This window comes from Tamandua tetradactyla, chromosome 4, assembly GCF_023851605.1.
Source record: "Tamandua tetradactyla isolate mTamTet1 chromosome 4, mTamTet1.pri, whole genome shotgun sequence".
NCBI classification, from domain to species: domain Eukaryota; kingdom Metazoa; phylum Chordata; class Mammalia; order Pilosa; family Myrmecophagidae; genus Tamandua; species Tamandua tetradactyla.
In genome coordinates, this window is record NC_135330.1 from 145,533,571 (window position 1) to 145,546,995 (window position 13,425).

Sequence of the window (13,425 nt, forward strand, 5' to 3'; positions counted from 1 at the left end):
AATTAATCATTGAGTACATGGAATATGTATTCAACTAATACTGTGGAAATACTTTGAAACTGATCTGTGTGTGCATTTTTTTTTAAAGACATGCTGTCCTTGATAATGTTATCAAAATGAATCCCAAAGGAAATGAAAATACCACTAGGTAAAACAACTCCACATTTCCCTTTTTCTCTGGTCCCTGGTAACCTCTAATCTGCTTTCTGTCCCTATGAGTTTGCCTATTCTAGATATTCCATTTAAGTGGAATCCTGCAATATTTGTCCTTTTACTTCTGGCTTATTTCACTTAGCATAAAGTTTTTATGGTTCATCATGTTGGAGATGTATCAGAACTTCATTCCTTTTTATGGCTGAAAAATATTCCGCTGTATGTATATACCTCCTTTTCTTTATCCATTCATCTATTGATGAACACTTTCATTGTTTCCATCTTTTGGCTATTGTGAATAATGAAGATAGAAGTATCTGAATCCAAGTTTTCAGTTCCTTTGGGTATAATATAGGGATGGAATTCCTTGGAATTCACCAGTGAAGCCATCTGGTCATAGACTTTTCTTTGTGAGAGATTTTTGATTATTGATTCAGTCTCCTTACATATTGGGCTCTGATTTATTTTTAAGAATGAGCTTCTCTATTAAATTTCTTTGTGTCCAAAGAAAGCACAATCTTGAGACCATCTTCAAAGTGGATTCCAAAATGAAAAGATAGTCAAGAGTGAGGCTTGAATAAAACTCTTGTAAATCATTTCCTCTAAGAATAGTAGTCTCAGAAAGCAGCCCAGGGGAGTGGGCTAACATTCAGAGTCATGTAGACTTGGTAATGGTACCCAGTCAAATACTGCCATCCTTTACTGCCCCTTTTTGCGTTCAGATTATGTCCCTTTTGGTATGTCATGCACTTTTAATGGGGTGGCCTACCATGTAAGGTATTTTTTTTTCTATCTCTTTGTAGCTCACCATAATCTTCTCTGGGACAAATGATACTTAAAAAGGTTTGGAGGATGGTGGTTGAGTTTTTATTTAAAAAAAGCATTATTCTTGTTATATAAAAACAGAAGAGGCATTATGTTTGATTTGAGTAAAATTTCTATTCTGTCTGGATCCAGGAAAGAATTTAACTTGCATTACTTCAATGCTGTCCATTTGAGGTATTCTAACAGGGATGCCCGAAAGCAAAGCTAATTTTGTTAAATAACAAGTTTCATATATACTTATATGTTCTAAAAACACAACAGAAAATCATGTTTCTTGTTAACAAACAAGGAGCCTGAAATGATCTTCAGCTCAAAATGTAAGAGAAGAATTTCCATTTGCATTTAAAGTTTTTAAAAATGAACATTGATTTAGAGAACTTGTATGTTTATCATTTCTTAATTTTCCAACCGTTGTTTACTTGATTAGTGTTTTAGTCTAATGAGATTAAAAAAAAACTCATTTCCTTATTTAAAGAAAACAAGATCCCAATGGGCTTCTAAAAGTGAATCCCAAAACAAATAAAAACATCAAAGTGAGGTAAAACATTTAGAGTTTTTTACATCCTTGTTTGGCATTTATAAGAACACTGGAATTTTGAGTGCTTGTATCCAGTAGAGTAAAATGAAATTCAAACACAAAATTGGGTTCCTCTCCCCAAATAAATCACATTAAGCAATTCTATATAAGTAATGCACAGAAGGGGCCTCTTGTGTTTTATTCTTGGGTGCTTTGCTATCAGGTAGATTTTGAGGAATTAAATGCAGATTTGGCCTGACCTTTTCTTCTGAGCTAAAAAAGGGGAGTGTTATGTATGGGGGGGTATTTGTGTCTGTATGTGTATATACATTAGCAGTGTGTATATAGAAGTGTGTGCTGCTTATGTGTGTGTCAGTATATTTGTGTGTAATGTGCTTGTGTATATAGTATGGTGTGTATTTAGAGATGAAGAACTAAACTGAGTACACTTTGTTAAAAGAGTTCCCTTACCCATGAACTGTCAAGTAAGTCTGCAGCACTCATGTCCTCTCGCTTATTTGTTAAAAAGCAGATGGAATATATTTGATTGTTGGCATGTTGCTGAAACCAATCCTTTGAACTCCTTTCCATTCAGTTAACATGGTACATGATATTATTTGTTGATTCTAAACGATGTCACTAGTGCCTGCAGGCCTAGTGCATAGAGCAGGGTCTCAGCTAGGTAAGAAGTGTGGTGTGCACTCGGCCAGCTGCCCTGCTTTGGTTGGTATGGTATAGAAGGAGGAACAGCGACCCAATAAATTAGAAATGTGCACAATCTTGCAACCAACAGACAAAACAATTTCAATGTTTCCAATGGCATTGATTTTCATGGCTATCTGAGTGGTTTAATGAGGTAACCTGAGGTAGAACTTGTGAGTAACTGAGGAAAGATCTGGGTTCAAATTCTGGCTCTCAAACTTACTAGTTGTGTCCCTTTGGACAAGCTACTTACCACTTCTGTGCCTCAATTTTACTCATGTACAAAATGGAGATCATCAAACTGTCATTACTGCCACAGAGTAGCTGCATGTAATTATTAGCAATAATGAAGATTTAGGGAGATTTTTCTTTAGGATTTAGATAGTGTTCAAGTATTTAATTTACTTTCACTCTTTAAGAAAATCCATGTTTTTTCCCCCAATTTTTGTTAAATAGACTATTTCAAATTATGATGAGGCATTGCTCTTTACATGTTGGTGTGCGTATGTGTATGTCTGCTGATGTGTGCACTTGGATACACATTTGTGTGTATGCATGCATTTATAAGAATGTATGCTTGTGGGTGTGTACCTTATTGTGTATATGAGTGCACACATGCACAAGGTGTTTGCTTGCATAAATACATATGTGTGAGTGCATTCACTGAGCACGTGCTTGTGTGTTTGTGAGTATCAGTACATGTGTGTGATTGTGTGTGAATGCATATAGATATAAATGTATATGAGCTCATGTATGTGACAGTGTGTGTATTTGTGTGTTCATGGGCATGCATGTCTATATGGTATAGGCTTAAGTGTGTGAATGAGTGCATATTTACAGGGATGTGTGTACATGTGTGCATGCATGTGTATTGTGCCTGTGTGATTACATACATTGCATATTTTTGCACACATGCGAATGTGTGCATGATTGTATAGATAACATATGTATGCATATGTGCATATAAGTGTTTATGTACATGGATGTGTATGTGTATATGCCTATGTGCATGTGTGTATGAGTATTGCATTGTACATATCTATATTTCTGTGTTTGTGCTTCTTTGGAGGCTTTTTGAGGCCAGTAATTGCCATTTTCTTATTCTACACATAGTCATATTCCTTAGATCTTTTAAACAAAAAGTTAGATCTTACCCCTTCCCTTATTAAGACCTTTCATTGTTCTTCCATTTTAAGTAGAGTAACATTCTTACATTTGGCTATGGCCTTTGATTTGCTAAATAAAGTCCCACCACAATGATTTTTTGAATTCCAAGTTGATTCCTGCCTTCAAGCTTTGGAATGCTATTCCCACTTCCTGGAATGCTCTGCCCCATATGGTCACCTTCTCAAAGATGTTGTTCCTGACCACTGAATATAATCAAGTCACTTCACACCCCCAACTCCAGGACTGCAGGCATTCTTTTTCATTTCCAGTACAGCATATTTTATTGTCTGGAATTGTGGCATTTATATATATGTTTAATTTTATCTTACAATCCTCTCCCTATCCCCAACTTAGAATGCAAACCTCATGAGGGCTAAGGCTGTGTCTCCATTGTTCACCTTCATTCTGGTAATTGGGACGGACCAGTCCATAATGGGGTTCCCATAAACATTTGAGGATTGAAACAATGCATAAATATGGACGTCAGATACACTATTAGCATTGCTTCACATAAACTCAAAATAGAATAAAGTCATCAGATTATTACATTAATTGGCATACTCTTCTTCATTGACTTTAGGTACTTTGAAATTTAAATAATCTTATACTATAGGCTTATTTAATATGTCTAAAGAGATCAAAATCTTGACAATATAATCTAAGCAAATTCCACAATCAACACAAATATTACAAGGTAGAAGTTACAATGCTTACAATTCTATTATTTTTCTGATTAATACTCAAACCTGGAAATAGAACCCTGGGAATTCAGTATTCAAATCCCATATGTTTAATTTAGGCAAAAATCAACAAGGATAATCTTGGATAGAATAGCTGTTCTTGTTAGGTTAGTTGTTCCATTATTTACATGAAAAAGATCCAAAATTTTAATCGCTGGTTTTAGCCTGGGTGTACATATTCATAGACATCTGAGTACAAGTAAAAACTTTAGTCAACATCTGGTTGCTTCCAAATATCTGGATCCTTGACATTGTATAGCTGCAGCCTCAGAGCCTTCGTGATGCTATCTTAGTAGGGTCACAGGCTTTGGAGAAACAGGATTTAAAAGCGCCTTCCTGTGGATTTTCTTTTTCCCAGGTGGCATCCTCTCTAGATCAGAGGAGTGTTTGCTGGTGCTGTGTATGTGGAAAACACATGTAGATGCAATAAGAAAAGCAGAATTCCATTAAGACCAGAAGCAGAAGGACACTAAAGGATAAGAATAAAATCCTGGCGCATGTCCAGTGATGCCAGTAAATGTAAATATATCTTACATTTCAGAACATTTTAGAACTTTATACGCTTTAAGCTTCCTATTGTTTGTTGCCAACACAACTGGCCAAAATTTGTAGTTTCAAAATACAGTTCTAAGTGCCAGAAGCAGATACCAGGTGGCAAATCATGGATTTTAACAAATTGGCATAATTACATTAATCCAATTTTGTCATTTAAAAAACCTGTTAATGATGTCAATTTTACAAGACACAGATTTTTCAAAGCTGAATTTAAAGTCCCACTGCATGTTAGAGGTTGGTGATAAGCACGTACCTTCTGGATCCTGGCATGAAATGTGTAGATAGAAATGTTTTGTGCACCTGACAAAGATTAAGAACATAGCCTTAAATGAATCAAAATAGAGGCAGAGTCATAGCCCAATATTTACTAGTGGCCTAATGGTTCCAAGATTAAAACATTGTCTTACTGTGCCTCAATGAGTTTCATAGATGCATGAATCCCTACATACTTCTGTAGAGTCATTTTTAACCATCTTCAACACTTGGGCATGATCTCAATGAGTTTTTATAGTAATTTTGAGTTTTAATGAATGGTTTGATCTACTTGATATTAATCCACCATTAAAATCATTATTTTTTCAATGTTTTAAAGGAGCCAGAGCCTTGACAATTTCATCAAAGTGACCCCTGAAGGAAACAGGAGTAACCAAGGGTAATGGTTATGTCTTATCTTTAGCTTTCTTTCTTCCCACTTCCCATCAATTCCCTTCCTTCTCTTTCTCTGTGTCCCTCATGGAAGATGTGTTGAAAATCCTTTGGGTTAGAATAAAAAAGTCTGAACTCCATTGCCTACCAGCTGAGTGCCTTTCAGAAAGTCTTTGACTGTTCCAAGCTGCAGTTTCTTTGGTTATAAAATGAGCATCAAAATGTCTATTCCACTTTTATCACTTGATTGTTGTAAGGATCAAGTAAAACAATGCATTTAACATCTCTTTTAAAAAATGTGCTACAAATGCAAATTATTGGCAAAATGTAGTTTAGTTATAGCCATTGCATTGGATGGAATATTTAGAAGGGCCTGATAAGAGTTTTAGCAAATTATAACATGGCCATTGAATTGATTCTTTCTTTACATCAATCCCGGTCCTAATTTTATGGTTTTACTTCAGAATAAATAGAAAATTGAGCCAGTTTATCAGTGATTTGTACAGAGGTTACAATTTTTATTCTTTAAATTAAGGCCACAGACTGGTATTTATTTCTCTCAGAACTTAAAAACAAAATCCATCTCGATACACTGATACATGTATTTCTTAAACCGAACGAGCTGTCAATCTAATTACATTTTTACTTATCATGTTTTTGTTTAAAGCTCTACAGAGTTTGATGAACTCATCAAAGTGAACCCAAGAACAGAAAAAAGTATCCAAGGGTAAGATTTAATGCATTTCTTTTTTATTTCAGGATAACCAATGCCTAAAAATATCAATGATTCATCATTTCACCTTAGTAAGGCTGAACGCAGTGATAGTTCAAGAAAAGCCATGTAACCTTGACAACTTACATCCCAAATGTTAAAGATTTCACTCAATTTCTGATATAATGGTGGTGCTCTTTGATTAATGAAGTCCACAGCTGTTTTCCAGAATGGACAGAATGTTTTTATTTATTTATTTTAAGCAGAATGATGACATAGTACAAAGGGAAGAGAACTAGACTGAAGCTGACTCTGGCTTCACTGCCTTCAGACTAATTACTTAGCTTCTCTGCAAAGTGAGGAAATTGAACAAGGTGCTCTCAAGTCACTTCCAAAACTGTTCCAGTTAGTAAGTTTGAATAAGGCAGTTGATGTAGTGGTAAACCCATGTCCTCCAAAGCTAAATTGCCTAGTTTTAATTTCCAGGCCTGCCACTATTAGTGATGTGGGAAAATTACTTCATCTTTCTATGTCTCAGTTTTTCCCTCTGTAAAATTGGGGTTGATAATTCTTCCCAGGTCATAGGATTATTGTTATAAAGCAGTAAATCCCTCAAATAGTGCCTGGCACAGCATACATTTTCTAAAAACATTAGCTATCATTTATTATCAATGCAGTTATAGTTAGGTCCAAGTACATATGTGTAATCACCATTGAAAAACTTCAGCCCTTTGAAGATCATTTCTGTATTGATAAATATTTTAAAATATAATATTGCTATAATAAAATTGGCTCATTTAAAATAAATATTTGTAACCACTTGATGGTAAATCTACTACCAACCTGATCATATCTTCCATGTTTTAAAGGGGCCAAAGTCTTGACAACCTTATCAAAGTGGTTCCTGAAACAAACAGAACTAAACAAGGGTGAGATTTATGGAACTTTTGCATCTCTTCCTTTTATCTTTTCTACTTAAAAAAAAATGATGAAATGTATTGACCCACCATAGACGTAGCCAGTGATAGAACCCAAGACCAACAGCTGTGGTATTGGAAACCGAATGTTCAAGTCCCTGCTCTGAGCTCCCTCACCGTGGGCTTAAGTAGAGGAGAGAAAGCTCCTTAAAATAGAGGAATGCTCCCTTCTTTCCTTGCGCCTTCCAGCTTCTGGTGGCTCCTGACCTTCCTTGATTATGGCAGCATAACTCCAAACTCTGTTTCTGTCTTCACGTGGTCTTTTCCCCTGTATGTCTGTGACTTCTTCCTTCTTTTCTAAGCACTTCTGCCATTGGATTTGGGGCCTAACATAAATCCGGGGTGCTCTCGTCTCAAGCTCCTTAATTTAATTACCACTACCCAGACCTTTATTTGAGAAAAAGTCACATTCTGAGGTTGTGCGTGGATATATCTTTCGGGGCTGATAATTCACTGCAGCATTCCACTGAAAGGTCTTCCTGTGAAGCATCGTTTCGCTTTTCTTCTCCCTCCATAACTTAGTCCCTCTTTTCTTATTCTCTACACCCCAAGTAATTCTCAAAGCTGAGAGGTCACTTTTACAAATTATACTTAATATATTGAAATAATCAACAATGCACGTAATGACATTTGTCTTTTATAGAGACAGAATTTTCTCTAAGGCATGTCATGTTAAGTAAACAATCAAACATAATACCATGAAGCTAAAAACATGGATTGTTATGCTAGTTTGAACCTGAGCTGATATCAAAGATACTGAGGCAAAGGTCTTCTTTCTGACATATTTCCTATCTTACTTTGCATATGGATATGCTTTCTACATTTATGCTATGTTCCTATCATATGAAGTTTTATTAGACTAGATTAGGGGTCAACACATTTTTTCTTAACGGGCTAGATAAAAAATGGTTCAGGCCTTGGGGTTCAAACCATCTCTGTTTCAACTACTTTGTATTATAGTGCAAAAGCAGCCATGTAGGTAAATATGTTGTAAATGAATGGGTATGATTATGTTCCAATAAAACTTTATTTATAAAAATATGTGACAGGCCAGATTTGACTTGAGGGTCATAGTTTTTGCTTATCCCAGAACTAGACAGTATATGTGAGTTTAACAGTAATTCTGTTTTGAGGTTGGCATGAAGGAAACAAGAATAAAACGAAATTAAATTCTCATGCATATATAGTTGTAGAATAACTTAATTGATTTAGTCACTTTTAATATACAGCTAAAAACATAATTCAAATAATGATGTAGTCTTAATTAGTAACACTAATTTTACTCAATATTGAGGTAGAAAAAATGTACAGATTGTTACTGATTTTAGTTTACTTTATCAGCTACGGAAGTTACAATTTTTTTTTTTTTAGGAACCAAGACCAAGACAACCTTATCCAAGTGATCCCTTCAGCAAACAAAAGGTAAGAATATTGAATATTCTTAAACAAGTATCCAATTTATGCCAACAAATTTATGCCAAATATTAATTATTTGGCAAATGACATTTTGAAAAGGGATGTAGGAAATGAGAAGTTGATTTATTGATGTGTAATAATATTGGATAGATATTTTTATTATGACTTCCATTTGATTATATATTTGATTATAATATTGTTGAAATGATAATATTGAAGATAGTAATATATAATTACTTCTTGAGAGATTAACTTCAACACCATAATAACATAAGTAGATTATAACTGTAAATTTATAGTTAATAAATTGTAAGTTGATAAACCTTAAACAAATAATATTTGTTTTCTACTCTTTCACAAACCCAAGGATTAAATCTTACAAGATTTATGAAAAAATTGGCAACAGATGACATTCTTATACTTGATTAAAATATTTTTTGCACAACCTTGAATTTACTTCTATCTTCTTGAAAATTAAGACCCATTACACATTGAAGCAACAGTTCAGAAAAGCATGGCAGAGAAACTCTGAGATAGTTGTAAGCTACCTCTCATAAAATCATTCTGACGATAATGTTGATAAAGCACTGTGCAGACTTAAGGAATTATTGTGGACATGAGAGAGAGGCAGGGGGAAAGAACATGAGGTTTTGGACCCAGTTTCTGTGGTTTCAGTCCTAGTTCACCCTCAGCCATGTCTTAACCTCTCTGAAGCTCAATTTCTTTATTTATAAGGGGAGGGGGGGAGGGAAGGGGTATGATAATATCCACCTTACAAGTTGCTGCAGGGCCAAAAGCAATTATTAATGCATATAAAGTAGACAGTCAGGAAGCATTACTTTTACTTCAGGTTCCCATTGAATGATTCACAAGTGTTCAAATGAAAGTTATCATCAAACTTGCTGGCTTCCCACTAAACTTGAACTTTTATTTTGTTTTGTGTTAGCAGTGGACAAGGTCTTGATATACCTATTAATGTAAACTCCAAAACTGTCAACACTTCTAGGTAAGAGGAGGATATTATTTATCCATTTTGCTTTTGTTTATTTGATAACAAATGTGAATATAAATGACTTATAATCTAACCATCTTCTAGGTAAATTGAAAACATCTTGAAAAATCATCAAAATTTTTCTATTTCCCTGGAAACTTAGATATCTAACTATGTGTTCAGAGCAAGAAAGAGGCAGCTGAAATGGCTGCATGGCAGTACCTTCACTTCTCCTAGCCTCAAGTAAAGCAGCCAAGGAGGTCATGGAGAAACTGGAGTTGGAGCATTGCTACTCCACGCATTGTTTGTTTTGGTTTTATAGTATTGATGTTAGTACTTTTATCTCTGGGATTTATTAAATATTATCAGTGATATTTCATAAAAAAATATCCAGACACTACATTATAGCTTTCACTTTATTTTGGTCTATCACGTTTTCTGGTAACAAGTAGAAACTGAGTGAGGTTTGTTATTCCTTAAATAATGTTCTGCTCCCAGAAAGATTATGGACAAAAAATTTGATAATTCTTAGTATCTGCCAGATAATGAAACTAATTTTTTGGTCCTGATTATATGAAGGCTTCCATATCATTACACATTGCTATTTTATACATCTTAAGAATATTTTCATGATTTCTAAGTTTTGTTGGCTCACATATAAATCATAAAATTTGAGAGATGGAAGGAACGTTCTTCAGAGAACACTCAGCCCAGTAATTTGAACACATTTTGTAAACAATGCTCCAGTTAGACCTACTCATTTTATAGAAAAGGAAATTAAGATTCAGAAAGGTTAAGTGATTTGACCAGGATAAGAGAGAAAATTAGTGGAAGACTGATATTAGTCCTGTGATCTCTTAGGCAATGAATAATTCCTGAGCACCTACTGGGTTCACAGCTTACAACTAGGTATCATTAGTTGCACATTAGGTATAATTATAGGCAGCGAATGCCAAAGAGAGAATTCAGCAGACATACTCTATCTTATTAACAACAGGCAATTATCATAGATTAAATCTAATTATATACCAGGGGGCACAAAGATGTTACTCCAAGACAATAATAGGTTGTCAATTTAAAATATTACATTTTGGAACACTCATGCATTGCTTGCTGAATATAGAATGTATTGTCAGTGAGTTGCATTTGAAAGAAAAAGACACATTGAATAGATAATTTAACAAACATGACAAGTGGTAAATTTCATAGTCAAAGATTTCTAGAAATAGAAGATGTTAGAATGGACAGTGTCTTGAGGATTATCCAATCTAGTCTCTTCATTTCGCAGACAAGAAGACTGAGGCCAGAGGCAAAAGTTTCGTAGTCTTCTATAAGGTCTTGTAACTCCCAACCCAACTCCTGGTCTTCACACCACAGCACAGATTTTGATCTTAAAATACTAAAAGTTAACTGAGTACCTCATAAAGTAGCAGAGGCTCCAAAGCTAGTATTGTAGCACTTGCTGTGGGATGGCCAGCAGGTGTCCTCTATGCCCTCACAGGTCACTCAAAGGATTTCTATATAGATAATGATAGCACACATTTGCAAATGACTGAAAACCAGGTTTTTTAAGTCATCATAGAAGAAAGAAAAGTCAATATTGATGGATTGCTGAAACTCTCTTGCCAGGCTTATGTTGAGAATAATCTCAGTTTTAGAGCTTATTTTTATTAAAATTAAAATTGGAATCCTCCATGAGTGGACATAGTTTAAAAAAATGACAAGGCCATTAAAATCAGTTTGTGTTCTCATAATGTTAAAACATTCAAGAGTGAAAAATCGTTTGCTGTGCAACGCTTAACCAGTGTGCCCTTGTCATTGTCTGTGGCAAAAAAAAAGTGCAGGAGATAAAAGTAATTCTTCTGGTCCAGCATCATTCATCCTCCCTTGGATTGATTAGAAAACTCATTTCAAGGCTATTCTGTGCCAAACAAATACGTTTTATACTAAATGCTCAGACAGCCAATCCTTTCTTTCTGCTCCTAATGACCTTAGACCTGTATCGTCTCTAATCCAAGCTGTTTTAATTGTTCTCACTTACAGCAACCAAGAGCTTGATAAGCTTATCAAAGTGAATCCTGAAACTCTCAAAAACAACCAAAGGTAATAAAAACTACATGTATATTTTTTTATGTACTTTGGTCAGGAAGGATATAGCTTTATTATTATTTCAATCTGATATATAACCTTAATGAATTTACCAAAATTAATTCATAATTAATCTGCTCTTTTTCTTTTTCTACTTAAAGAAACCAAGATCTCGATAACCTCATCAAAGTGAATCCTGCAGTAATCAGAAGCAATCAGAGGTAATCAAAGGAAAGCAGCCATTTCATGTTTTCATCTGTCTGTTGCCCCTGGATGGATTGGATTTATAATATTAGTGTTAACAAGCTAGAACCAACCAAAAATTTCTATCACTAATCTGAATTTGTTTTTTGGTTTTTTTTTCCTTCTTTGAAACAGCCAAAACTTGGACAATCTTATTGAAGTGAAACCTTTAGGTCTCAGAAACACTAAGGAGTAAATTACTTTTCCTGACTATCTTGACATATCCTCATGGTTCTGGGTTAAGAATTTTGCTTGTTTCTTTCTTTTCCCTTTTTCTTCTTCCTCATACTCCTCCTTCTTTTTTCTTTTTACAAAAAAAGCTTCTAATTTTTCTTTGATATTTCAAATGAGGACACTTTTATAACCCTTGTATCGCCAGTCTACAAGGAGACATGTTGCACTCTTCTGGAATCAATTGTGCTAACTTAGAATCAATTCTGTGCTAGTTATTTGCACTAAAATGACTTCATGTTTGCTATCTATAGGAAATAGAGTTTCAGATCAGAAATGGAAAACGTACTTAAAATTAAGTACTAAGAAAAAATATTCTGTAAAATTTGAATCAAACTAGTAGTTTAGATGGTAAGTGGTTTAAGAGGATGCCTATGGAGCATTGGAAAAGATAGTCAGGGTCTTCCAAATCCCAGACTCAGAGTGAATATGTGCTCAGAAAACAGTACAGCAGACTTTAACCTTGAATCTCCATTTTTATTTCTGCAAATGTATTAAAATTAACTATCTTTATATGATATTTGTTTACCTAAAGGATTTTATTAATACATAAAAAGTACCAGAATATATTGTATTAGAGTCCAAATTGCTTTGCTAACCTGGGCTTTTATCCCAATAAATATATTTTGGTGGAAAGCACAGTCAAAATATTCTGAGATGAAGAAAGCCTCCTTTTATAAAGAGGGAAGTATAGCTCAAAGGTCTTGTATTTAAGTCTTTCTAACATCACTGCCTAGATGAAAAACAAAAGATCTGTGGATAAATCAGTTCAGACTTTCTTTCTCTTTCCTTCGCTCATATTTCTTACAGCGCCTACTCCCCACTCTACCCCCTACACACATAGTTAAAGGATTACAGCCAGATGCATTTATTCTAGAGAAGTATTGTTAAAATGACCAGGAAGAGAGATAGCACGGGGTTTCCTAAAATAGCTGAAATTTTAGTATGGACCCTGCCACTGATAATGGTATGGAAGTATCTTTGTTAAATAGAAACATTTCTTTTATTATGGTATTTGTCAGAAACAATTTAGGAGGCTACCAATCATGTTGGGAGTGGTTAGGTTCAATAACCATTTTGCAAAATAACTGAAAGTAGCTACCATAGCAATTTGTTGTTGGCTGATTTTCTCTCTCTCTCTCTCTCCTGCCCTCTTTATCTGTTGTCAATGATAATTTTCCCAGAAGAGTTTTGCCTTTGTTTTATTAGAAAAGGCTATTTTTAAAGGTGGTTTGTCTTTCAGTAGCTGTTAATCAAATATCTATAAAAAGAAGATATTTAGTTATGCAGATATTATTATAAAAAAAGAAAATTAAAAAAAATATTTTGGGCATCAGGTTGTTTCAAGACGGCAGCTTGATCCACATCAAACCTGAGCTACATCTGAATATTCGTTAGCAGTATATAAGACTTGATGATTATCAGCCAGAATGTCCAAGAATTATCATGGAACAAATAGGAAA

The 13,425-nt window shown here is 34.5% G+C and overlaps 1 protein-coding gene across 11 annotated transcripts in view; it reads left to right on the forward strand.

Annotated features, from left to right (window-relative positions):
• The window catches only part of SCEL (sciellin), a 121,771-nt gene that overhangs the window by 63,789 nt on the left and 44,557 nt on the right, over nucleotides 1-13,425 (forward strand). For 5 of the 11 annotated variants that reach the window (XM_077158481.1, XM_077158477.1, XM_077158476.1 and 2 more), the window contains 8 exons: nucleotides 89-148; nucleotides 5,252-5,311; nucleotides 5,972-6,031; nucleotides 6,886-6,945; nucleotides 8,365-8,415; nucleotides 9,356-9,415; nucleotides 11,444-11,503; nucleotides 11,650-11,709. In XM_077158481.1, coding sequence (XP_077014596.1) covers nucleotides 89-148; nucleotides 5,252-5,311; nucleotides 5,972-6,031; nucleotides 6,886-6,945; nucleotides 8,365-8,415; nucleotides 9,356-9,415; nucleotides 11,444-11,503; nucleotides 11,650-11,709 — 471 coding nt within the window. The remainder of the gene's footprint in view (nucleotides 1-88; nucleotides 149-5,251; nucleotides 5,312-5,971; nucleotides 6,032-6,885; nucleotides 6,946-8,364; nucleotides 8,416-9,355; nucleotides 9,416-11,443; nucleotides 11,504-11,649; nucleotides 11,710-13,425) is intronic. The other 6 variants (XM_077158484.1, XM_077158479.1, XM_077158486.1 and 3 more) reach the window with 4 other exon arrangements.